Source organism: Gymnoscopelus microlampas, assembly GCF_963454915.1.
Source record: "Gymnoscopelus microlampas genome assembly, chromosome: 22".
NCBI lineage: Eukaryota > Metazoa > Chordata > Actinopteri > Myctophiformes > Myctophidae > Gymnoscopelus > Gymnoscopelus microlampas.
Genome location: NC_139959.1, coordinates 29785428 through 29812005, shown reverse-complemented (window position 1 = coordinate 29812005; position 26578 = coordinate 29785428). Strand labels below are relative to the sequence as shown.

The following is a 26578-nucleotide window of genomic DNA, read 5'->3' as shown; positions in this document are numbered from 1 at the left end:
GATAGTATCACACTAGAAAGGACTGTTCCTGATTAATTCTGTCTTACCTATTTATATTACATATTGTGATGTCACGTGAAGCTTGACCATGACCAATCCAAAAACGGGCGGAATAATAAATAGTGGCAATAACATTAGTGTGATCGCTAAAGCGATCCCACAATGATCGCTAAAGCGATCCCACAATGATAATAATAATTGTCCCCACTGCTTATTCTTTTGTCACAGCGCATTTGTGCATATAGTATGTGAAATTCCTCTGCATTATGTGTCTGACTGGGGATAGATTGTAAGTGTTGAATGTGCCCAATTCAACGTCCTCCATACATACCTCAGCCAAGCGGTCGGCCAGGGCTTTGACCATAATGCTGTTGTAGTCGTCTCCCTCTTCCTGGAACTTCTTACTAGCCTCCTCCGCCCCGAACACGGACACTGCAAACAGTCCCACGTAGTCTGTCACGCCGCTGTCTCTGGGAGCCACAAAATCAGACAGACACAGGTAGGGGTCCGAGCAGCCACTGTCCTTCTCCGCCTGCAACACACACACACACACACACACACACACACACACACACACACACACACACACACACACACACACACACACACACACACACACACACACACACACACACAATGTGTAGAATCAGGACCCGTACTAATACTAAACGCCACCTTTGTCAAATGGGTCAGGCACTTTCAACCAGATCTACAAGCTCACATATGCTGCGATGTGTTGTGAGCTTGAAGATCGGCTATATGTCCTATTCTATATCAAAATTAGCTAATGTCAAGGCGGACCACGACCACGTCACTCTGACTCAGACATAACCATAAACAAACTGGATATGCTCATATAGGCAGGACCCCGCCCACGTCACTCTGACTCAGACATAACCATAAACAAACCTGTGTATACTCCTGGAATTTCACACAATGGGATTTTTTTTGTCAGCGATACTCTGTCAAATGGCAGAAGACACACTCAAGAGACACAAGAGAAAGTGTTTGCACACGTTCTGTTCATTCTCTTTACACTTCCCATGACCTTACCTGTTGCCGAAGGCCGTGGAATGTGGCTATGGGCTCGGTGTCCTGGTGCAGCGTTAAGTCGTCAGCATAAATTTGTATGTCGTCGTCGACACTCTGGGCAGGCCAGAACCCTACCAAGCCCCGCCCCTGGAGAGCCTGGCTCTCAATCAAACTGTTGAGCAGCGACCAGCCATCGTCAAACACTTTTCTGGCCTCCACACCTGCGTCATTCAAAAGATAAGACGTTTGAATTATTACTTTGTGAAATATTAGCAGCATAATGGATTTATATTTCAGAATGTATAGAATGTGTTCTTCCTCTACAGCAGTGGACATTTTCATGTCAAGGCAAAAGTTATTTGTCATATCGCTGATATCGGGCATGTGGAATTTTTGTTTAAAAAGCCAAACAGAAATGTAATTTTTAGGTAATAGTTCCAATGTGCAATGCCAAAAACACATTTAATCGTTAATCGCAATTATCTGTACGACAATGAATCGGCAACTAAAATGTCATGATCGTGACAACTGTGTCCACATACCCACTGTCTTGTCGTTGAAAATCTTGGGGTATCCTCTGTTAGGGTACTTGCCCCTCAGCTGCCAGATGTCAAAGAATGGCTTCCAGTCAATGAAGTCTACCAGACTACGCAGGTCGTATGACTGGAACACACGGACGCCCAGGAACTGAGGACGCACTGAAAGACACAAACATGCACACGCACAGTCAAATCCTGATATTTAAAGCTGCACTCTGTAAGATTCATGTTCTTCATGGGATTGGAAGCCAGGTATCCTGCACAGGAGACAGCATTTCTACCACTGACCTATGACCTGCTCGTCCAGGTACTGGACGATACCATTTTGTGACCAGGGAACCGGAACACAACCCCCAAAGAATACTATTGGTTGGGTAGCTTGTCAATCAAGAGCGGGGCGGGGAATGAATGCTATTGGTTGTGTAGGTTGTCAATCAAATCATCCCGCCCCTCCTGATGCATAGCCTCAATTTTAGAATAAATGGGACCATAATTTAGCAAAACGCATATCATGATGATTGAAAGGAGACTTTAAACTAGCGACTGGAAGCATATAGTATTTATGACATTTTTTATTAAGGTAAGAAAATCTAGTCTGAAGTTCGTCCAAAAACCCATCCGCTTTAATGAGAGAATATTCTTTCTGACACCTGCAGCCACCTACTGGCCATTTATGTGAACTGTCTCTCTTCCGTATTGGCCTCATTGTAAATATCCAAGCCTTGCCCCTTGGCCTCCAACCACTGCACATGTAATAGTTATATTGTCCTAACATACTCTATATAGATTGATAAAAAATAACTTTTATTGATTTATATATTTTTAAGCGGTGGCAGTCACTTCTGCAAGTGATTGTATGTATGTGTATGTATGTATGTATGTATGTATCTGTATTTATGTCTTCATGTAGCATGAACACCTGCAACTGATTAGCAACTAATGCCCAGCACTCACACTATATCTATGGCTCACACAAACAAGACTTATAAAGATCGCACCCACACCTGGCACCGTGTGTGAGAAGCGTGCGCATACACGCGTTCCCGTGTGCACACACACACGGGAACGCTCGCACATACGCACACACAGGCCTGCACCCTGTGAATAAAAAAGGCTTTAATTGCCCGAGTTTGCGCCAGTTCCTTCCTTCTTCTACACATACCACTTTGTTCTATTGTATTGTTGTGTATTTGGTACTGTTTTCATAATATGCGTACAGTGAGTATGTTGCAGCTGTAATACATTCATTTATCTCTCCCTCAAGTCCTTACCTGGTGTGGGCAGTGAGAGCCAGTCTATATGCAGACCCTTCTCTCTGGCCTGGGACAGCGACACGTACTGACGATCCTGAAGTGGACGAGTCGGGAAGAAGTTAATAGGATGGAGACAGGAGCAAGGAGAGGATCAAAGGAGACAGGGAAGGAGATGGAAGGAAGAAGCTATAGGCAGGGAGATTCAGGACAAATCTGTCCTAACTTCCAGAACATCTGACAGTGTTCCTCTCTGAGGTCTCAGTACTACTTCTTGTTGCATCAACGTACCAATCTGATCAGGTGGTTATCAATCACCAGAACCAAGGACGTGTGTTCTCAATGAGTTTAAAAAGGTTCAAATGGAGTTTGAAGTTACAATGGGTTTGTATTGGAAGGGGCTGTGTCTTATAAAATGAATATCAAATATCTAAATACTGAATCAAGCAACATAAAAACTGCCTGGGGTGTTCACAAAAGCCTGAGTAGACGATTAAATGACCCCAAACATGTTTGAAAGTGAAATATCCCTTAAAGGCAGATTGTGACGTCACTGTCCTTAGTGTCCTATCCTTGGCAGCTTTATTCTAGGTGTGTCCTAAAGAGGGAGCTCCCAGCAGTCTTCCATACCTTTAGTGAATCGTAGTACTCGTTTCTGACGTCTTCATACTCTTCAGTCACATCCTCAAAGTACTCCTCCCTCATGTCCTCATCCAGGAGCTGGGAGCACTGTACAGTACAGTACATTAGTGGCAAGGAACAGACGGAAGCACAATGGTCAGAACTACAGTGAGGTAAGAGTTCACATTACCAGAAGCTGTGCAATGTTATTCCATCAATATTGCAGAACTCTGGGCGTTGTATTTCCCTAGTCTAGAATAGCATGATGTTGGGAACAGACTATATAACTTTAAGTCCTGCTGTAACCCTGGTCTGCATATGATGACATGATGTCTGCACTGGTCTGCCCCAAAATAGGGCAGGTCACTGGGTATTAATGTTGATGTTATTATAACCCTCTATGTCAGTCGCCGACAGTCCCAATATCTGTCTCTCACTCACTTTTCTCTAATCTCATTCTTTTCTCACCTTTTTTATTTTAAACTTTTCCTCACTTCCATTCTCTGGCATTCCTCTTGTGTGAAGTGTCAGTTACATGCCTCGAAATTAATTAAAATCTAAATGTGGGTCCATTTTGGATGTGGCCACTGGCCAATTGATGAACGATACAATCTAAAACGAAAAGCAGTGCCCTGTTTATTGTCACGTGGATTTGGAACCAATTCACAGGTGATGGAAAGAAGCCTAATGAGCAATGAGTAAATTACAAAATCTGAGGAATTGTAGTGTGTAGTGGGTTGTAAATGTTCAGCTTACCACAATTACACTCCTGGAGGCATCCAGAACATGAACAACGGGAGAAGTGTAGCGAGGAGTGATCTTCACCGCCGTGTGGGTCCTACACGACATCACACACAACCAAAGACAAGGTAACTATGAAAAATATGAAATAATATAAGAATAAAAATCATTTTTGCTGCAGACTCGAGTGTTAGCGAGGGAGAGAGAGAGAGAGAGAGAGAGAGAGACTTACTTAGATGTGGTGGCTCCCCCTATAAGCAGTGGGGTCTTCAAGCCTAGTCTCTCCATCTCTTTGGCTACGTAGATCATCTCATCCAGAGAGGGGGTGATGAGACCCGAGAGACCAATAATGTCTGGAGGAACACATCACATGACCACAGAGAACCTCTCCTTATAGGCAAATTACTTTTCCCGGACCATTTCTAATCTGGAAAGCTAGCTTCTGCTCGTAAACACAACACTGAGCTCAGCAAGCAAAGAGCCTTCGGATCGGAATTCATAACGTCTTCTGGCATGGAGAAGAATTGCAGGGGCCACAGAACATAATATTTTATTCAAAAAAAAATTATCCCACGATTTTGTAACCCTATCTTTAACACCCAGTGCCAATTGGCTATGTAATCCTGGGCACTACCTTCGCCAACCTAGGGAGGCCAGGGCCGAGCTCATGCCTCCTTCAATGCATGAGAGCCAACTGACCTTCTTGTCACCTGACAGGGGGGAGTTTCCCTGGTTGGACGTAGCACGTGGAAGGAACACGTTATTCCAACCAGTTCCCTTCCCCTCCATCAGGCGCCCCGGCTGGCCAGGGGGAGGCAGTATAGTGACCAGGATTACTGCATGTTTTTGTGAGGGTACCTACCCTAGGAGACACGGGGAGAACATGCAAACTCCACACAGGCCCTTTCGCCAACCCCACCTAGGGTATGGTAATATAATATTTTATTCTATTCAAAACTGAATTAACATGAAGCATTATACTCTCATTAGCAAATAATGTTTTAATATAATTACGGTCTTAAGGCCCTTACACACCGGGGGCGAATGTTTCATGCGAATAATACGTTTTTAAAAAAAAAACCTTATAAAGTCAATGCAAGCTTCCACGGAGCGAAAAATCGCCTTTTATTTATTCGGAACGAGTCCAAATTTTGCGTATATTCGCATAATCGCCGGTGTGTAATGACCATTAGGCTTTGTTCAGACTGCAGGCAAATTTGATTTGCTTCTCAAATATGATCTTTGGGACACTATTATTTGCAAGTGATCAGATCAGATATATACAGGCATCGACTGCATTGGTTGTTGTGGTAATGACGTGAAGCATTACTCACGTAAAGCTTGAGTAACGCTTAACTGATACTCTGGCCTACAACGGTGTCGCTCGCCAAAAATAGGATGTGCAAGATCACAATGTGTCGCGATGCGTGTGAGCTTGTAGATCAGCTATTTTCAACAAGCGACTCCATCGTACAACGACGCAGAAATCAAGCTTCAGTGTTCGAGTTTCCAGACCGAGACATCTTTAGAAATCCCACATATTAAACCATCTAGGAATGTGGCTCAAATCGGATTGCAAATATTATTTTCCATGAGGGGTTTTTGCTGTTCAGACTTTTCAAACCAATGTCCAACCTGGATAGGCCAAAACCTGCACTGCAAAGGAGAGGAGACACGTCTAAACAGTCTTTGTGTATTCATTCCAGTATCGCAATATTCATTCAAAAACAATTTAAAATATTGTATAAACTTACTTGCTTTGTGCTCTACGGCTGCTTTCAGTATTTTATCACACGATGCCATCACACCCAGATCTATCACTCTGCAAGACACAGAACACCCAGGTTCATCACTCTGAAATACACCCACCACATCTATCACTTTGGGGACCCCCAGGGATCTGGGTGTATTTCAGACCCCACTTTGTGAACCAGTGCCATATACTCAAAGCACATCTCCAATGCATACATGCACAAACAAAATACTGCAGGGATAAAGGATAAAGAAAGAAGAATTAATTGCGAGAACCAAAACGGAACCTGAAAAATAGGTATCAGAGGCAAATAGTGTACGTTTTACGGCACTAAAATTATTGGTTACTAGTTACTTTTTTACACTTTACTAAGTGTAAAAGGCACTACAGGGCCAGGAGCAGAAATGTAACAAAAGGCGGCTATGAGGATGTGATAGTGGCAAACCTAACAGAAGAAAGGAAAGTGCCACTCACACCAAGCACTATAACTATAATGATGACTAAAACTATAATTATATCGTTCACCATTGTCTTTGTTATAGTTGTAGTGTGGATTTTGACATCCACTTGAGTTAGAACGATTCTTTAAAGTTATGGTTATCATTATAGTGCTTGGCGTGAACTGCCCTTAAGTTCATTTACCTGAAGTTGTTGCAGCCCAGTACCACGCCTACGATATTCTTTCCAATGTCATGGACGTCTCCTTTCACCGTCGCCAACACAACGGTGCCCTGGTACGGATCCTGTAGTGGACGGATTGAGCGTCAAGCCTGATTTGTACTGTACATGGAGTCGCTTGCCTCTGTCGGCAAGCGACTCCATGTGTCTCTCACAATGTATCGCGATGCGACCAGGTGTGAGCTGGTAAGCCGGCTATTTTTAAATAACCGTAGGGTTTAATAGTGATTAATAGTGATTATTGGTCGTACCAATGAGTAAACTGACACTGGAGTTGGAACCGGTGGGATTTACGGAAGATAAGGAGGTAGAGAAGCGTGACTGAGGAAGATGGATAGTTGCGACCGTAGGTCGCACTTACTACAGAAAGCTGCTCCAGGTGTCCGTCCGTCACTCCGTCACTCCGTCACTCCGTCACACACGTCACACTTTTGCCCTGCTCATATCTCCGCACCCATTGCCCCGATCCATGCCACATTTTGCACACACACTCCTTACCTGCCAAACTGCACCCTCCAAGGACCCCCGGAGCTCCAGGGACCCCCAGCTGCCTCGGGGACCCCCAAGTGTAAAAAATGAGCACATGTGGACAAATTACCAAATGACCACCCCAACGGGGCTGCTCACGGGGCATTCCCGGGGACCACCCACTCCTGGTGGCGCCCCCAGTGGAGGACCCCCTGCCACTGCAGCTCACATAAAATGCCGTAACTCGGGGGCTAGCCCCCCACGAACAATCCCTCCTTTCCCCTATAAACACACTCTCTCTCCCAAACCACACACACACACACCAACAGCTCTTGCCTGCACACCTTTGCTTTTGGTCTGCCATACGACTGCTGAAACCTTCCCGCAGCTTTTCTTTCTTTCAGGACTTCAGACATGAATACGCCTGTCTGCATTCTCATCAATCTCCCACTGTGCTCCCCACAACAAAATCTGTGCCAGTCGTATTTCTCAGCATTCACTCTGTTACCCATTTGCAACAGCTACACATTACACGTTTTCTGCCCACATAAACGCCACCATGTCACAGCTAACCCCACATTTAGATCACCAAACAAAACTATCCATTGCCCACACAACTAGGAACCAATCGCCGTTACAGCCCTCTTCTGTATACATGTGACCTACGGTCGCTTATCTCCCGATTAGGGAGTCTTACTGGTATGGTATAGGTGTACAGCATATTGTATAATGCCCTTTTATACGTATCGATACGTGGTGCACTGCTGACTGACCACTTCTTCTGTCGTTCCCGAGGCCTCCATCATCGCCTGTCTCTCCTTCTCCATGAAGGGGATCAGATAGCCCACAGCCTTCTTCATCACACGAGCTGACTTGATCACCTACAAAGACGCGTGTGCACCAGGGTTCACATCGTACCCGTACCACAACAAAATTAAGCATTTATATATATATATCACACACCATACAGTAAATAGGCCCTATGCACAGCAGCCATAGTGTGAGACATTCACAGGTGTTATCAATGATACTAATGAAGGCTCTGTTCCATTCTGGTCAGACGGAGTCAGGGTGCTGATATTGTGCATGTTGGCCCACTGGAAACACCAGTGGGTCTACAGTTGGGGTCCAGGGACCCTCATGGGCTTCCAAATGGCCCCTTACAGGTGTGTAACTCTGGGAGTGTACAAATGGAACCAAATGGACCCGTAATTTGTACACTCTCAGAGTTATGGGGGTCGTGGAAACCACTGTGCTAGACTAAATGGAACAGAGCCTTCATTAGTGTCATTGGTAACACCTGTGAATGTCTTCAAAATATGGCTGCTGTGAATAGAGCGAATTGACCAAGCGTTGTGTGTCAACTGAGGGAAAAGCTATTTTTACAGAGTGTGTACCTGTGGGAGGAACATCTTTCCGCCTCCAAACAGATCTCCAATCACCTTCATGCCGTTCATCAGCGGACCCTCGATGACGTGGAGGGGCCGGGGGTAACGATCCACCTGAGATCGACACAGTTCTGTATCCTCCACCACATACTTCTCTATTCCCTAAACACACACACACACACACACACACACACACACACACACACACACACACACACACACACACACACACACACACACACACACACACACACACACACACACACACGGATAGGGTTGGGTATCGTTTGGGTTTGATCTGATACCGGTGCCAAACCAGTACTTTTAAAATGGTGCCGGTGCCTATATATTTTAAAACACAAAGATTTGAGTTAAAACATGTAGTTTTAGAAATATATATCTATTCAAAGATTTTCACACATTTTCAAGATTTGACAAAAATAGCAGATCTACAAGCTCATAAGTATGTATGTAATAAGTATAAAATAATGCTTTTCAGCTGTTTTAATGGGTTAAATGGACCATGTGGTGGGTTGATGGGTTGTCTTACTTTGATGAGAGCATACTCCAGTCTCTCTTCCACTGTTCCCTCTCTCCACTCATCTGTCTGAACCACCTTCTTCCCTCCTTTTTTCTGATTCTGTACACAACAACACGGGTCACGAGGATTCGGTTCCTATTTTGGGCAATTTTTGTTATCATTTTCAAAACAGTTTTTTAAACAATCTTTCATAAATAGCTAAAATAGCCCATCTACAAGTTCCCAACGCATTGCGTGATGCATTGTGCGATTGTAGATCGGCTATTTTTGCTATTCAGAATCATCATACAACAAAGTATATCTGAGTGGTTAAGATCTTTCAAGTGTGCGTGTGCTCTGCTCTACATGTAGACGTATGCGTAGCACTCATCTGTGCTAATTTCTGCATCTCAATGTTTATGTGTGATTGATTGCCTTTGCATGCGTGTGTGTGGGGGGGGGGGGGGGGTTTACACACTCTGCATGATCGTTGCATGCAACCTAACCTAATTAAAACACATGTGAGGCAATTCAACTGAATTCAAAAAACGCATTAGACAATAAACATATGTTTTGTATTGTGCACCAGCAATTTGGTTTTGACTCTCAGCCGCTGTGTGTGTGTGTCTGTGTGTGTGTGTGTGTGTGTGTGTGTGTGTGTGTGTGTGTGTGTGTGTGTGTGTGTGTGTGTACCTGTGCGAAGGCCAGCAGTTTCTCAGTAGCGTCAGCATCTCTGTTCCAGATGAGGTTCTCACACAGGAGCAGCAGTTCTTTATCGATGTCGTCGTACACAGGCAGATTCCCTGCGTTCACTATGCCCATGTCCATACCCTCCTGGGGACAAAGAGCATAGCTATGTTCAGGAAGAGAGGAAAAAAAATGACCAAATCATTTTATTAAGAACATTTTTGAAGATCTCCTGATTATGGTCTTAACCCATTGAAACCGGGAAAGTATCTGTGTCACAATCATTTGAACCACTTTTACCGTTATTTTATACGTTGGCTATTAAAAAATAGCAGATATACAAGTTCATAGCGCGCCACTTCGTGCCGCGCTATGAACTTGTCGATCTGCTATTCCTTTTTAATCTTGAAAATGTGTGCAAATCTTTGAATATATATATTTTTTAAACGTTTTATTTTTAACTCAAAACTTTGCTTCTAGGGGTCCCTGGAACAAAATATTTTGAGATGGGGGTTCGTGGCCAAATACATATAATTTTTGGTGGTCCCTGACTGATCACCACTGATATAGAAACATAGGATTTGTCCTTTATATTTATATTAAATGTATAAGCAAACAAATAAACACAAATAAATAATTGGCTGACGTAACAATGAACAAGAAAACAAGTAAATATAGAATTCTTCAAATAATACTGCAGCTTATACATGTGTTTTTAGCCGCGAGCTGAAAGCGCTGCGGCTCTACAGACAGCCTCAGACATCGTCACTCGCGACACGACATGTTTTCGACATGTTTTCGGGACACCTATTTGTCTATTGGCTGTCCTGGCTGTCCTTCACTATTTTACAGCCAATGGGGAGACACTACTTTAAAGCCCATGGACGGCCCATGGACGGCCAATGGACGGCCGTCATTCACAGCACCCGCCTCCCCTTGCAGCACCCCCCCCCCTCCGTCTCCATCTCTCCCTCTCCCAAGTCCCTCTCTCTCTCTCGCTCTCTCACATACACACACGCGCGCGCACGCTCTCTTTCTCTCTCTCTCTCTCTCTCTCTCTCTCTCTCTCTCTCTCTCTCTCTCTCACACACACACACCAGCTCCAGCGAAAAGTTTGTGGTTGCTTTGTTGATGTGTTAGCAACATGCTATGCTAACCGTAATAGTGAGAGGACAGAGTGAGAGGCTGAGAGTCATAAAGTCATTAAGTCATAAAAAGTCGGCCACCAACAGCCGCAGGGCTTCAGTGTTGATTTAACTCTGAGGAGCAGTGGAAGTACTCAAATGTTTTACTTGAGTAAAAGTATCAATACTGCAATGTAGAAGTACTCTGTTACAAGTAAAAGTCCGCAATTCAAAATTTACATGAGTAAAAGTACAAAAGTGTTGGTATCCAAATGTATTTAAAGTACCAAAAGTAAAAGTACACAAATGTTTGAAAATAGCAGATCTACAAGCTCACAACGCGTCGCGATGTGACACTTTGTGAGCTTGTAGATAAGCTATTTTCAAATAGCCTTGGTATAAAATAGGGCTAAAGTGGTTAATGTATGTTTTATAATGTAATAATTTATATCTGCAAAGTAACTAGTAACTCAAGTTTTCAAATAATTGTAGTGGAGCAAAAGTACAATATTTGCCTCTGAGATGTAGTGGAGTAGAAGTACAAGTACTGAAAACTGGAAATACAACAGTAAAGTGAAAAATACCTCAAAATTGTACTTAAATACAGTACTTGAGTACATGTAGTTACTTTACACCACTGATGACATGCCTGTCTAAGACAAGTCCCAGAGTATTCCTAAAACTGTATATATCTGTAGGCTCTTTTTATTTAGTTATTATTGTCCATTTTATTTTCTTGCTTAATATTTTCTTTTCTTCATTATATCAATTATATGTAGAACCATCTGTGGTACAAGTTCCAACAACATTTCGCTGCTTGTATCTTTATGAGTCAGTAACAAATAAAGCTTCTTGAATTCTGCACAATCCTAATGTTGTAATTCACTGCAGAAGGACTTGTTTTGTACTGTAATAGGTAGGCTAGTCCTATACCGGTTACTTATTTTAATTTTAATGTTAAGACATTTATGCTTGAATGACAGTGATTAGGCCATAACATGTTACAGCACTATAAAAAAACAAGACATGACAAAGTCATAATATAGCCGCAAAATGTCATATTGAGGTATGCCATTTTTTGGCAGAGTTCTTCTACATTGCAGTATTGATACTTTAACTTCAGTAGTTTGGGGGGGGGGACACACACAATACAGCTGCTAATAATATGAATGTCAAATCATATTCAAAAGGACATATATTTTTTCAAAAAAGTTTTTTTTTTTTTAATGTTTTTTCAAAAAGTTTTTTTTTTTTTTTTTTTTTTTTTTAATTTCAATTTCTCAACGGCAGATTGGGGCAAAAAAAGCCTGCCGCTCGCGGCTATATTATGACTTTAGTCATTTCTTGTTGTTTTATATACACGTATTACACGTATGTATACTGTATATACGCGCCACGTTACAAGCTTGTGGATCTGCTGCTTTTTATGCTTTTGTGTGACGCTTGTAGTATGATCAAGAATTCTAACAAAAAGTTGTATTGTGTTGTACCTTGATAGCATGGTATAAAAATGTTCCATGCATGGCTTCTCTGATGACCTCCATCCCCCTGAAGGCGAACGACAGGTTGGACAGACCTCCACTTATTCTGGCCCCCGGTAATGTCTCCTACACACACACACACACACACACACACACACACACACACACACACACACACACACACACACACACACACACACACACACACACACACACACACACACACACACACACACACACACACACACACAATTCAATTCAATTCAATTCAAAGGGCTTTATTGGCATGAGAAAACATACGTTTACATTGCCAAAGCAAAAAGCACAATACAACAATACAGCAATACAATCAAGACAAAAAATGTACATTTGAAAGTCAGAATCTTCAATAGATCAATTTCTATGTACCAAGATCACTGGGTGCAAATATAGTGCAGGAATATACACAATGATTCGTCTTTAGGGTGGTTGTGTTCCGTTCGATATCCTTCTCCTATCACAGCAGCTCACGAATCTTGCTGCTGTGTTTGCACATTGTTGTACTTCGCCCAGCAGATATGGGAGTTTTTTGTCATTGGTCATGTTTTCAAAATCTCTGTGTGTGGTTGTAATCTGTGGGAAGTATGTGTCTCTGATGTCTTGGTATAATGGACAGACGGTTAGGAAGTGTAGCTCGGTTTCCACTTCCTTTTGTGTGCAGTGGGTGCATAGTCTGTCTTCTCTCGGGATACAGGTCTGCCTGTGACGACCTTTCTCGATCGCAAGACTGTGCTCACTGAGTCTGTACCTAGTTAAGATTTTTCTTTGTTTTGGGTCGGTCACGGTGCTCAGGTATTCTGCCACTGCGTATTCTCTGTTTAGGGCCAGATAGCATTCTAGTTTACTCTGCTTTTGTGTTGCTTCTTTCCAATGTGTCAGGTAGTTTTCCTTTTGCTGTTTTATAATTTTGTTTGGTCCGATGGGTTTTCTATCTCGTGGCTCTGTTTGTGTTTGTGCCCGGAGTTCCATGGCCAGCTGGCTGAGGGGGCATCTCTCTAGAGTTTCGCTGTGTGTGAGTGCTTTGTTATGGAGTGCATCTAGGTCGCTTTCTTTTAGGTGGTTGTAGAACTTAAGTGCTCTCTTTTTTATTTTGATTATGAGTGGGTATCGTCCTAGTTCTGCCCTGCATGCATTATTTGGTGTTTTTCGCTGGGTACGGAGAATGGATTTGCAGAATTCTGTGTGTAGGGTCTCGGTTTGGTGTTTATCCCATTTTTCAAGGTCATGGTTTGCTAATGGTCCCCAGATCTCACAACCATAGAGGGAAATTGGTTCTATCACTGAGTCCAGTATTTTAAGCCAGGTTTTAATTGGGATGTCTATTTTGATGTTTCTTTTGATAGCATAGAATGCCCTTCTTGCCTTGTCTCTCAGGTCCTTTACAGCTTGGTTGTAGTTCCCTGTGCTGCTGATGTTTAGGCCAAGGTAGGTATAGTTTTTTGTTTGTTCTAGTGGGATCGTATTTAGGAAAAATTGATGGTTTTGGCGGCTGGATCTTTTTCACACACACACACACACACACACACACACACACACACGTGTCAAGTGTGCCGTGGAACATGAGACCACAAAATCAATGTTGGATTTTGCCCACGGTCGGCTGAGAACAGTGGAAAGCCCTCATTTGTGAAACAAACAGATTAGTTATCTGTGTGGAAAATGCCACCGCCCCACTTCCCTTCCGATACTAAATCGCATGCTGAACGTCACCGGCTATACAGAGGACAGCCAATCAGTCTTCGAAGCCACATGATGCAATGACTTAATGAGCTATGAAGGGGAAAAGAAGAAGAAAAGCTATATGGATGGCTTTCCTTTGCTGCTACAGTATTTCTTTCTGCATCTGTAGAGCCGATATTATCGATCACTGTCATTCGGTTCACAGCGTGTCTCGATGCTCCATATTGTGAGCTTGTAGATCAGCTATTTTCTCTACTTTTGTGCGATACACTTGTACATTCATTTTTGAAAAAAACACAAATCAGTCACCCCAGAAATTGACTGTTCACTCTGCTGCTGTCTGGCAATCGGTAACGGAGCATCAGGGTCTCCATCCAGCAGGCTCAGGCGCAGTTATATCCCCAGGCCTTAAGATTTCTGAACTAATTTTTCAAGCCCCATAATTTAAAACCACCCATATTTATCAACCAGTCATGACAGGGGTCTTCAAACAAGCATGGCTGTGTGTGCGTGCGTGCGTGCGTGCGTGCGTGCGTGCGTGCGCGCGTGTGTGAGTACCTTAATAAGCCTGGTGGATTTGATGAAGTTGATGGCAAAGTCATCGTGTTCTTCCATGCCTGTGCCAATGGTGAGGATATTGGGGTCAAAGATGATGTCTTTGGGGTCAAAGCCCACTTTATCCACCAGCAGGTGGTAGGCTCGAGTACAGATCCGGACCTTAGTCGCTGCCAATGTTGCCTGCAAGAGAAGATGGGCCAAAGGTAAAAGGCTTGTGAGTGCACAGCCCAAAAAAAACATCATGACCCAGGCTTTAGAGCAACTTAAAAAGAGGCAAAGGCATTAAAAACATAAAAAAGTAGAGAGAGAGCAGACATCATTGGTAAAAAATAAGAAAAGGTGCTGATGCATTCGAAGTGCAATATAGTAACAGAACTATTCAAAAAGTGCTATTCATCTGCTGTTTACGCCAATATTTTGTACGTACCGGCATTTATGCAAATTCCCACTTTAGAAGTCTGATTCATCAATCTTTTTTTGTCCGTGAATTTTGACGGACGTCCGCTCAAACTCACGTCTGCTCAGAGGCAGACTTACATGGGACCAAAGCTTGCGTATGTCATTAGAATGCCTAATTCTTCTAGCCTGACACTCAGCCTGAATTTTCATTTCGTTTCTCTCCATTATTCAGTCTGAAAGCCCTCTCAATGCAGCCGATTGCTGAGATGGGGGCGTGGCCAAAGTATTTTTTTTCAAAGACTCTTTGGCGATTGGTTCATACTGGATTATCCCGATCCCGATTCGTCGTACAGATTTTCAACCGAGGCTGAGACCTCCTATGAGAGCGTCACCAGACCAGAATCGCCTGAACTTATTTTTTTAATGGGCGTGGCTAGCGATTCACGGGCTGGAGCCAGGCTATAATTCTTCATCAATAGCGCCAAACCTCAAATAAAATATGTATGTGCCCAACATTTATCAACATATAATTTATCTTTTTTTAAATTGTCAAACGATCTAGCTTGTATGCATATTGTAGACATGATGAAATTTCAAACGATTTCTTTTTTTTTTCAGTTGGCGCATTTATAGCTGAATTATCAGATCCCTCGGCGTGTTGTGTTGTGTGGCTACAGTTTTGCCTATTGGGATTTCATGCCAAATCCTTGTGCTATTCATTTATAATATTGACCACATCACATGAACGCAGTCTTACCATCATGAGGATACAGTATGGATGAAATCTAGCTGTGTCCATTATTCCATTTCCAATTCCGATGTTGGACAGTGTCCGTCTAAAGGACGTTTTCCTATCAATAAAACTCTGATAAAAACATTTTGGATATTATTGCTGGATTCCAACATCATCTTTTTACCTCGGCAAAGGTGAGTGAGAAATTGTTCAGTAGAAGGGCTTATATAATATCCGTTCCAAGTTTTATTAGCCTTTGGTCGTGAGGTTAAACTTTGTGTAAACTAACTTCTTATTCCCATTACACGTGACTCGCTTGCGCTGATTTACGTTGTCAAGTGGGCTGACTTTCAGGCAAAAATGAGGAACCCCTGTGATCCGCACATAATCATTGATCTTCACACACTTTTGTGAATCGTACGTCAGTTGTTTGTGCTTCGGAGTAAATACACCCTCCTTTAGTCACTTTATTTACACATTATTTACGACCAGCTTAGTGAATCAGGCCCATTATGTTTATGGCCTTTCTGACACATCGGTCTGTGTATATGTCAACATCTGTATTGTTGGTGTGCGTGCTTGCGTGCGTGTGTGCATGCGTGTGTGCGTGCGTGCGTGCGTGTGTGCATGCGTGTGTGCGTGCGTGCGTGCGTGTGTGCGTGCTTGCGTGCGTGTGTTTGACCTGTCCCTCTTCGTCAAAGGCCATGACCACCACAGCGGCCCCGTAGCGCCTCACAGTTTTCGCCCTGTTCAGGAACTCGTCTTCACCTTCCTTCAGGCTGATACTGTTTGCAATGCATTTCCCCTGACAGCACTGAAGCCCCGCCTCTATCACTGCGAAGTTGGACGAATCGATGCAGAGAGGAACCTGGGGGCGAATAACTGTACTTAAGAACAGTGTGAGGTAGCTAAGTAGCCTACCATTTTTCTGTACTTCTATACTTCTCCTCTGCATCTCAGAGGCACTGTCGAGACACGGTTGAGGCAGATGGCTGCCCACCCTAGAGCCTGGGTCTGCCTGACGTTTCTTCCAGTTAAGCGGGAGTTTTTCGTTGCCACTGTTGCAAAATTGCTTGCTCAGGGTGGGACAATGTCCGGTCTCTGCTCTACATGTAAAGTGTCTTGAGACAACTTTAATAAAATTGAATTGAAAACAAAATGACTTTAATTACTATAATTATTTGAAAACTTTATCATTACAAAATATATAATTACTTAAGCCATATCTTATACTTCGGCTATTCAAAAATAGCCGATCTACAAGCAGACAATGTTGTGAGCTTGTAGGTCTGCTATTTGCGACTGAAATGGGACATTCTGTGTAAAGTACAGTAAGTATATTTTTGATGCCAATACTTTTACACTTTTACTCAAGTAACACTTTGTAACAGAACATTTCTACATTGTGCTATTGTTACTTTTACTTAAACAAAACGTTGCTTATTCCGTGATACCTAGAAGCTCAACTGAGCAACACCCCAAAGAAGATTTTCAGTTGAAAAGCTGAAAATCTAATAAAGGTTCCATTTAATGTCCATGTCTCACCTTGGCTATGTCGGGTTCAGAGCCGATGTATTTACAAAAGCGAGCCATGGCTGCCGGACCATCCAGCATCCCTTCATCCATGCTAATGTCCAGAATCTGGGCTCCCATCTCCACCTGGGCCTTCGCTATACTCAATGCCTCCTGAAGAGGAGAGGAGATGTTATAACCTCTTACCCTACACTGTAAACATTCAAACAATATAAAATACACATAAACTGAACTTACATTTTCATAACCGGTCTATAAGCTCAAAATACAATAGCAAGCACACAGTTGTGAGCTTGTAGATATGCTATTTTTTTTAAAGATTTTTTAAGCTTAAAAGGTAGGGTAAGTGATATTTTTTATTAACGTTGGCCTGTTATCTTTCCTATGGTACCAAGTACCAACATCAATACAGCATGGAATTGTGGACAAAATCTTATCCAACGATAACAAAATATTCGAAATCTTGGGTCTGAGAGGCTAAATCTCATCAAATGGTGGTCCGCTGCTCAAATGCCGAATAAATAATGGACCTTGATATGAAAAGGGTTGAAAACCACTGCTATAGTGTTCAGTAACAGGGTTCTTCCTGTCTCTCCAGCTCTTTAAGAAACAAAAAACCTACCTGAAAAAAATGTTCAGGTAGGTGACAAAATGTCAGCCAATCAGGAGAGGATACCCATTTATCAGCTTCATTTTTATAGTGTTCCAGTTCCAATTTTGTCTGCTCATTTCTTTGTGTCATCACTTCCAATTTAACTGGTTAAATCTGTATCCTGACTGAATTCTCTATCCTGATTGGATAAAATTGGTATCCTGACCTGAAAATGGAAAGCACTTTGGATCAACTGCTGTTGTTTTTAAATGTGCTAAATAAATCGATTTGACTTGACTTGACTTGAAAATGCATTTTCTGTTTAATAAAAAGCTGGAGAGACATATGGAGACTCCTGTTATTGAACAAACACTGAGTAGCCTACTATCAGAATATAAAGCATATAAAGAATATAAAGAATATAAAGCATATAAAGAATATAAAGAATATAAAGAATATAAAGAATATAAAGCCTACTATCAGAATATAAAAGAAAATCACTTTAATACCCTACCTTTGAAACCGGGACACAGGGGCTGCATATTTGTCGATACCGATGTGGTAAAACCGATGGCTCTAAATCAGACTCGGTGTAAATATTCAAACAACAGGAAACCAGACTCACTTCGTATTGTCCTTCCAGGATCAGCTTGGCGAACTTCCGCGAGCCTGCCACATTGCAGCGCTCTCCGATGTTGACAAAGTTAGTGTAGGGACCAATCCTGAACGGCTCAAGCCCTAATGACCAGGGAGTTTAAACAAAGACAATCAAATGACTCAGACTTTGCATTGATTTGTAGGAGAGGCACAGTTCCCTTTTCCAGTAAGCTTTGTAGTAAGTTGAAGTATTGAATAAAATACACTAGCAAACACAGTTCAAAGACAATACATGATTATTTATTAGAATCATGTTCTGTCAAAAAAATATGAAAAAATCTCCCAGGCTGGTTGATCTACAGCAGTGGTTCTCAAACCTTTTTGGCTTTTATTACCCCCTTTCCCTGATCTTTAAAGTACCTCTTTACCTGACTACATTTTACTTAGAAAACTGCAAGAGAAAACCACAGCTTATATGAATCATAACTCACCTTCTGAAGAACATTAGCAATGGAGCGAGAGAGTGGTAATTACCAAAGTTTTAAAACTGTGGTCATAGCAAGTAAGTCCAGTTTGGACGTAAATATGTTCACAATAAAACAGCGTAATGCAAATAAGTATTGCTAACAGTTGTGTCAGTCAGGTTTTTGATTTAATTTGGTTTAACACTTTACAGATCAGCAGGTTCACACACATGTTCCCAATGTTTCATCATTACATTGATTTGCCATGTAGGCCTACCCCGTAGTAGGCCTACTACCACAGCGCCGTACCCCCCTTTGAGAAGCACTTTGCCTTAGTAATACAATGTTGTATTTGAAAGTAGGCTAATTTCAGTTTTTAAAGTCGATTTTACTGTGTAGTAAGAGGTTCTGTTACCTGAGAGCAGCATATAGTCCTTAAAAACATCAGTAGAGGGCACTCTAGGCTTGCAATGCTTGACTGCCTCTGCTATGGCCCTAGATAGACAAATGTAATAAGAGAGAGAGAGAGAGAGAGAGAGAGAGAGAGAGAGAGAGAGAGAGAGAGAGAGAGAGAGAGAGAGAGAGAGCAAAAATAATGTTTTCAAAGTGTATTCAGGAATGAAGACAAGAATAACTTGGTCTGATGTGTTTGCATTTGAAGGACAGCGATGAACCAAAAAAAATGCATGGCCTTCATTTATATATAGTTTGTTACAGGCAGTAATAAACAAAGACAGTAATGAATAATAACACTAATGACCTGATGTGAGCTGGCGTGGTCCCACAGCAGCCTCCCACTATATTCACCAGACCGTCCTGTGCAAACGCCTACAGATAAACAGAGAATACAAAACATCTACCCAACAGTTGCTCCAGAACAGTGTCTCTAACTAGGGTTCAACCTATGGGAAAGTTATCATCATGTTGATATGTTGATTACTTGTTAACTCATTTGATGGATTAAATTGATTGATTGAATACTTTATTAACAGTTTGCAAAAAGTACAGTGGTCCAGTTACACAATAATGCCAAAAGCCCAATTATGATTTTTTTAGTAACCTTTTAAATTATTCAAAAAAATTGCAGATCTACGTTCTGAGCTTGTAGAACTGCTATTTTGGAAGGAAAAAAATAATAAGTTAAATGTTCTTTTCGTTGAATACATTTGATACAAAAATGTATTTGCACATCTATCAAACCATTATTTGTGTTTATTCTTATTTATTTGTTTGCTTATAAGTTAAAGCTGCTCTACGTAACTTTCCTCTTCTACCCCGGATTTGAATGCAGTTTCCTGCGCAAGAGCTGACATTTTTACCATTGAGCTAATAGAGGCTGCCTGCTTGCTCAGGGGATAAATTGAATCTTGACCATCAGGTCAAAATTCGTGTCTTATCCTGTGTCTAGGTGAGACGTGACCTTTGATACGATCTAAATGTCTCAATAGAAGAGCAGGGAGACTATACAACCCCACCACTTGTATAAGTTATATCGTATTAACATACTCTATACAGATTGGACACAATTACATTTTATTCATTAATAAAGTTATATAGTGCCGCTTTAAATGTTCTCAAATATAAAATGTATCACAAAATGTTGCATATCAGTCAAAATATGGCATCGGTCAGACTAAAATCGATGTCAGGCAAATCAATATATTTTTTGTTTACACTGTGTGTACAGTATGTGTGTATGTATGAGTATATCGTCTCTGTCGGGTGGAAACCTCATATGTCTAAAACTGTTACTTTTCAGGATTCAAATTCAAAAATTGCGCGCCGCGCTTCGAGCTTGCGGATCTGCTACTGTTGATGCTTTTGTGTGACGCTGTAGTATGATCAAGTAGGGCATTAATTTACTCAAAACACAAAAGTTGAATATGGAGAATAAGAGGTTTCTGGCCGACAGCAACGATATGTGTATGTGTGAATTTCATGCTCCATACATACCTTCAGATTCGAAGCAGTCACGGCTGGGGTCTCGTCATACCCTCCAAATGCGTTGGGGAGGCCTAAGACACAAACATAAACATGCGTTCGTTGGGGAGGCCTAAGACACAAACATAAACATGCGTTGGGGAGGCCTAAGACACAAACATAAACTTTATCAGGGAATCTCATTACCAGGCAAGTATTTATTTCAAGCCATTTTTGTCGCAAGATGTTTTGCATTCATAGATACCAAGACCAGCTGAAGTTTAGGCAGCCGAATGTCTTCATTCATAAAAACAGGTGCAGTCATTTTTTAGTTAATGGGTAACAACCATGACTGGGATGTCTATTTATTCTCATGACCTTTCTCCCTTAATGACCCATGAAATTGTGTGGGAACGTTGTGAGCTGTCAAAGCTAAACAAATAAAGAGTTTTCATAAGTGCCGTTGTCATGGCTAGGCTACTCCTTTACTCTTCAGCAGTTATGTTGCTGTGTGATACATTTTGAGCTGGTAGATCTGCTATTTTTGCCGTTTGTCGTACACCGAAGTACATAACATTGCATATTACAAAGTACCAAATAAACACGAGAGGCAATTGAAACGCCCATCCATAAACCTCATTATTAGAGTCAAATTTCAAGGCATTTTCTAACAGTATCAAACATTTTGGAACATAAAAAAACAATTGCTGCTGTGCAAGCTATGCATAGTGAGCTGGTGGACATGTTTTTTGTTTTGTTTTTAGAAAAAGAAAGGATGTGATCTTCAAGCTAACAGCAGGCATCTAGGCTTACAGTATGTGTGGGTTTACCTGCATTAGGATAACAGAGAGTGAGAGCTGTGGTGCACTTTCCAATGGCCTCTATATAGGGCCTCATTGCTGTCGCCCCCAGTGCACAGTTCAGACCAATACTGAAACCAAAAATATATACTCAAGTAAAGTGCAGAATCAGATACTCAACAAACTTTACTCAAGTAAATGTACTGTAGAAGTAACGGTACTGGAAATGTACCGTGTCTCCTTAGTGACTTTAACATGGGTCACACTGCCCACAACCATATGCCCTGTGTTTTATTAACACTAAACATGCTATAGAGCCTTGGTTCTCAAAGTGGGGTCCGGGGACCCCCAGGGGTACTTGAGGGGGTTCCAGGGGGTACCCAGCAAAATGTGTAAATATAGCATCAGAATAATTATGACCTTTTGTACTTTGGCCATTCAAAAATAGCAGATATACAAGCTCATAGCGTGGCACGAGTGCCTCGCTATGAGCTTGTAGATTTGCTATTTTTGAAAAATCTTGAAAATTTGTGCAAATCTTTGAATATATATATTTTTAAAGCACACATTTGTAACTCCAATCTTTGCTTCTGGGGGTCCATGGAACAAAATATTTTTAGATGGGGGTCCGCAGCCAAATACATATCATTTTGGGGGTCCTTGACATGAAAAAGTTTGAGAACCACTGCTATAGAGCTGTGTCAGGGTAAACAGTAGTGGTAAAACAAATACAAATACAAAAACATACCGACCACGCCTAATAAGCTAAACAGATTAAACTAATATTATTTAACAATGAAACATCATTTCTCCTGATGTAACTCACCATAGTGGCTTAGCGTGGGATATACTGACCACAAAAGCCTCCCCCGTCTGCCCCGACAGAGTGCGTCCACTCCTGTCCACGATTGTTCCTGAGATCTTGATGAACAGAACACCAAATTATCAACCATAGACCTTGATACAAAATTTAGGACCGATTTATTCTAGGAATATTTCATAGTTCAGAACACCCCTTTGATTTGACATTGCATAGCAAACCGTTTCATCATTAAATACAGGTGCATACAGGTGTCTGATACTTGTCTGATACTTATTTACGTACAAATATTGGTCTTGGCTCATAGTTATTTTCAAAAAGGTTGCTGATGGCGAATAGGGCTGCCTGTGAAATAAAACCAAGGACAAACAAGATTCACATGTTACAGTAGATACAGTAGAATTCTGTTTCATCTATTTATACGTTTGGGTGGGTTAAACCAGTCAGGACATACCTTCCCATTGGCAGTGTCAAAGATGGTCTCCACCAATAGGATGTCTGCGCCTCCATCTAATAAGCCTCTGGCTTGCTCCGAGTAGGCCTCTGCCAGCTCATTGAATGCTGGGGAGGACACACGATGTGGACACACACACGTTAACCACTTTCAACCTGGCATCCTTATTTTGGTCACTATAGGCAAAGGCCAATCAGCACTACTGAACAACTCCTACAGGTTGGTGGTGGTGCCTGTTCAGTGGGGTGCTGTACTGTGAAGAATAGCGTGTTCCTCCACATGCGGAACGAAGAACAAAGATTCTCTTACTGATGTTCCTGAAGTCAGGTCTCTCCACGGAGGGCGACACAGAGAGAGTTTTATTGGTGGGACCCAGTGATCCTGCCACGTAACGCTTACAACCTGGTGACGGAAAAGGTCACACGTGTTACAGATAGAGGATCCTGGATCCATTGGAACAGGCTCTTTTTTCCAATTCCGGTTTGGGACATTTAAGGTTTCCACCCGACAACTACAATATATACTGTATTATCAGTAAACTGTGGCTTTGAACCATGCATGGATGGGCTTCATATTACTGTTCTTACAGTTATCCATACGTTCTGTCATAGGCAGCCCCTCTATCTGTGAACCAACCACCACAGCTGACCTGTCTGTTTGCTGATATCATCGGCCGCTCGCCTGGCAATTTCCGCTGATGTCCGGTTGAGGCGATATGCCTGCAAGTCACATACAGCGTTGTTCAACATCAAAGACAGACAATTACTTGGAGAACATTACTGAAAATAGACCCCCAGAGGTCCTTCAATTTAAACCCATTTAATGTTTCGGCTATTCAAAAACAACCGATCTACAAGCTCACCTACAAGTTAAAAGTAGTGACAACCTTCTGAATGTCATATTAAGAGTAGTTTTGGTTTGTGATTGATGGTAAGCTTCTTTAAAACTTCCCTTCAATGACAATTGCAATGTGTGTTGATGACCATGCAGTAACATACAGTAGTTCTTACCATGTGTTCCAGTCCATAGTCAGCCTGAGCAATGCTGGTGCTACTAAATGTGTTAGTCTCTATTATGTCAGCACCGGCTAGCAGGTAATCCTATGGACAAACACAGAGGAATGAACAGGGTTTACCTCATACACATACCGTACATGTATACACTATAGTGTGTCTCTGCATCATATCAGCATAGCCTACTGTGAAACACACACACACACACACACACACACACACACACACACACACACACACACACACACACACACACACACACACACACACACACACACACACACACACACACACACACACACACACACACACACACACACACACACACAATGGCACTGATAAATAATAATATATTGACCCACTTGCTCCCGCGGGGGAAAGTCGGTTTCAGCTCAACCCAGCTAATCGCTGCCCACAAGGGGCGCAGAGTAGTTTTAGGGGTAAAGTGTCTTGCTCAAGGACACTTCGACCAGTCATATTCAACACATTGCTGGCCAGGCCTGGAGCTTCTTCATAGAGGCACTGAGGCAGTTGTCACTGGGAATGTACGATTATACTCAATGCACTAGTCCCATTCAAACTCGACATTCCCCTACAAGTACAACTACACAGCTCATGGGGAACCGTTGGCTCCCAACGCTACTTACAACACACGTTTAGCTATCTTGCTGTCGTTGTCGCTCTCATTCAAAGACATAATCCTACAAAACTCACATGGCAATGATGATTTGCTGTGTGAAAATTCCTTGAAATTTGACTCTAATTTTGAGGTTTATGGAGGGGCGTTTCAATTGCCTCTTGTATTTATTACTTCGGCGTACGACAAACGGCAAAAATAGCAGATCTACAAGCTCAAAACGTATCACACAGCAACATAACTGCTGAAAAGCAAAGGAGTAGCCTAGCCATGACAACGGCACTTATGAAAACTCTTTATTTTTAGCTTTGACAGCTCACAACATTCCCGCGCAATTTCATGGTTTATAAAGGGAGAAAGGTCATGAGAGTAAATAGACACCCCAGTCATGGTGCATTAACACAAAAATGACTGCACGAATATCATGCCATAGCACATGCACATTAAATCCTACAACATAAACCTATGACACATACCCAATTTAAACAATAACACAAATAAGAACACAATAACCACCTTCCTGTGCCTCTAGGCATGCTGGGAATTGTAATCCCTCCTAAGCAAGAACAGTATCTAAACATTTATTGTTTATGAGATTACCAAATTATAACATGGTTATTGTTTTTCACAGTATTTGAATTTCCAGCATTGATGTTTCACCCTATCTTTTAAATAATATATTAAATATTATTTCTTGATGATGACATCTTGTGCATGGGGCTAATGTGTTTCAGTACCTTGTGTATTTGGTAAATGATATCCGGCTGGGTGATGCTGAGCACGTCATTGTTTCCCCTCAGCAAGTGAGAGTGGTCTTTGAACTCTTCCCCCCTAAAGTGCTCCTCTTCCAGTCTGGCCCTCTGGATCATAGTTCCCATGCCTCCATCCAGGACCATGATCCTGTGCTGGAGCACCGATCGCAGCTCCACCTCCAGGGGACATTGCTTTCCTGGGGAGAAAATGTGACGATTTCAAGATCGTTGACGGTGTTAACTGTAGTACTCAACCTCAGTGTTTGAGTCAAAGTATAGCTCCTGCTCAAATGTTACTTCACTACAAGTGAAAGTTTGTACTTTAGTTAAAGAACTGGAATACTTGCAAGTATTCAAAAGTAAAATGACAAAGTATAGAAAATATCAATGATAGTGAAAATAGTCACAATGCGTATATAGCATCCCGGGTGGTTAGAAGGGAGCTTTACAATTCCCATCATGCCTGGGGCCGCAGGCACATGTGTTCTTATTTGTGTAATTAGTTTTTTAATTGGGAATGTGTCATGGGTTTATGTTGTTTGACTTAATGTGCAATGGTACGGTGTTTGTGCAGTCATTTGTGTTGATATGTGTTAATGGCTAACACCATGACTGGGATTTCTTATTCCCTTTGCCCCAAGTGTTTGAGTTGTAGCTACAGTATCAAAGCCAAACATAAACAGTGTTCCTACCCTATGTTCTTGAAAAAGAGAGAGGCTAGCACTCATCAGAAGAATAGTTCACAGTTCTCTTTAAGTTATGACTGACTGAGTTATAATGACTTATATTAAAGGTAAGTAACCTTAGAGGTCATACAGTAGTCTACATTTATCGATCCCTAAACTGTCATAAAGAGGAATACACATGGCTGTGGGTCAGCCAGGTGGTCAGACTGAGAGGACTTGCATGGATATAAACAACATTTTAGCTAGAAAGCTAGCAGGCAACCAGATGCTAATGAGTTGTGAGTTCTTTTACCTGTTTCTAAAGAGCTTTCACTGGCATTTGGAGCCATCTTGTGCACAACTGGAGTAGGCTATACGTCTCCACTCTCCACTTTGTCCAACTGTCTGTAAGTAAGGCAAGGCAGGGCAAGGGGAGAAGGCATGGCAAGGCAATTTATTTGTATGGCACATTTCACCACAAGGCAAATGAAAATGCTAGAAAAAAACACTAAGCATTAAGACATCAAGACAGCAAAATGATGACAGCAAAATAAACACATTAAGAAAGGACATTTGAATAATAGAAGATTGAAACAAGTACAAATTGAATGCAGAGGCAAACAGAAAGGTCTTTAGCTTT

At 41.9% G+C, this 26578-nt stretch overlaps 1 protein-coding gene across 1 annotated transcript in view; it reads right to left on the bottom strand.

Moving 5' to 3' along the window:
• The window catches only part of LOC311038584 (methionine synthase-like), a gene marked incomplete at both ends in the record, with an annotated part of 28096 nt that extends 1808 nt beyond the window's left edge, over window positions 1-26288 (bottom strand). Inside the window, 30 exons of the mRNA XM_084048157.1 lie at window positions 332-532; window positions 1054-1253; window positions 1575-1730; window positions 2843-2918; window positions 3452-3550; window positions 4199-4280; window positions 4416-4536; window positions 5938-6005; window positions 6579-6679; window positions 7856-7963; window positions 8480-8632; window positions 9021-9110; window positions 9684-9824; window positions 12292-12408; window positions 14560-14739; window positions 16374-16559; window positions 17237-17377; window positions 18442-18554; window positions 19293-19372; window positions 19638-19705; window positions 20831-20892; window positions 21628-21728; window positions 22424-22518; window positions 22703-22762; window positions 22872-22978; window positions 23181-23273; window positions 23521-23590; window positions 23882-23971; window positions 25259-25470; window positions 26252-26288. Coding sequence (XP_083904283.1) covers window positions 332-532; window positions 1054-1253; window positions 1575-1730; window positions 2843-2918; window positions 3452-3550; window positions 4199-4280; window positions 4416-4536; window positions 5938-6005; window positions 6579-6679; window positions 7856-7963; window positions 8480-8632; window positions 9021-9110; window positions 9684-9824; window positions 12292-12408; window positions 14560-14739; window positions 16374-16559; window positions 17237-17377; window positions 18442-18554; window positions 19293-19372; window positions 19638-19705; window positions 20831-20892; window positions 21628-21728; window positions 22424-22518; window positions 22703-22762; window positions 22872-22978; window positions 23181-23273; window positions 23521-23590; window positions 23882-23971; window positions 25259-25470; window positions 26252-26288 — 3408 coding nt within the window. The remainder of the gene's footprint in view (window positions 1-331; window positions 533-1053; window positions 1254-1574; window positions 1731-2842; window positions 2919-3451; window positions 3551-4198; window positions 4281-4415; window positions 4537-5937; window positions 6006-6578; window positions 6680-7855; window positions 7964-8479; window positions 8633-9020; window positions 9111-9683; window positions 9825-12291; window positions 12409-14559; window positions 14740-16373; window positions 16560-17236; window positions 17378-18441; window positions 18555-19292; window positions 19373-19637; window positions 19706-20830; window positions 20893-21627; window positions 21729-22423; window positions 22519-22702; window positions 22763-22871; window positions 22979-23180; window positions 23274-23520; window positions 23591-23881; window positions 23972-25258; window positions 25471-26251) is intronic.
• Between the last annotated feature and the right edge of the window lie 290 nt (window positions 26289-26578).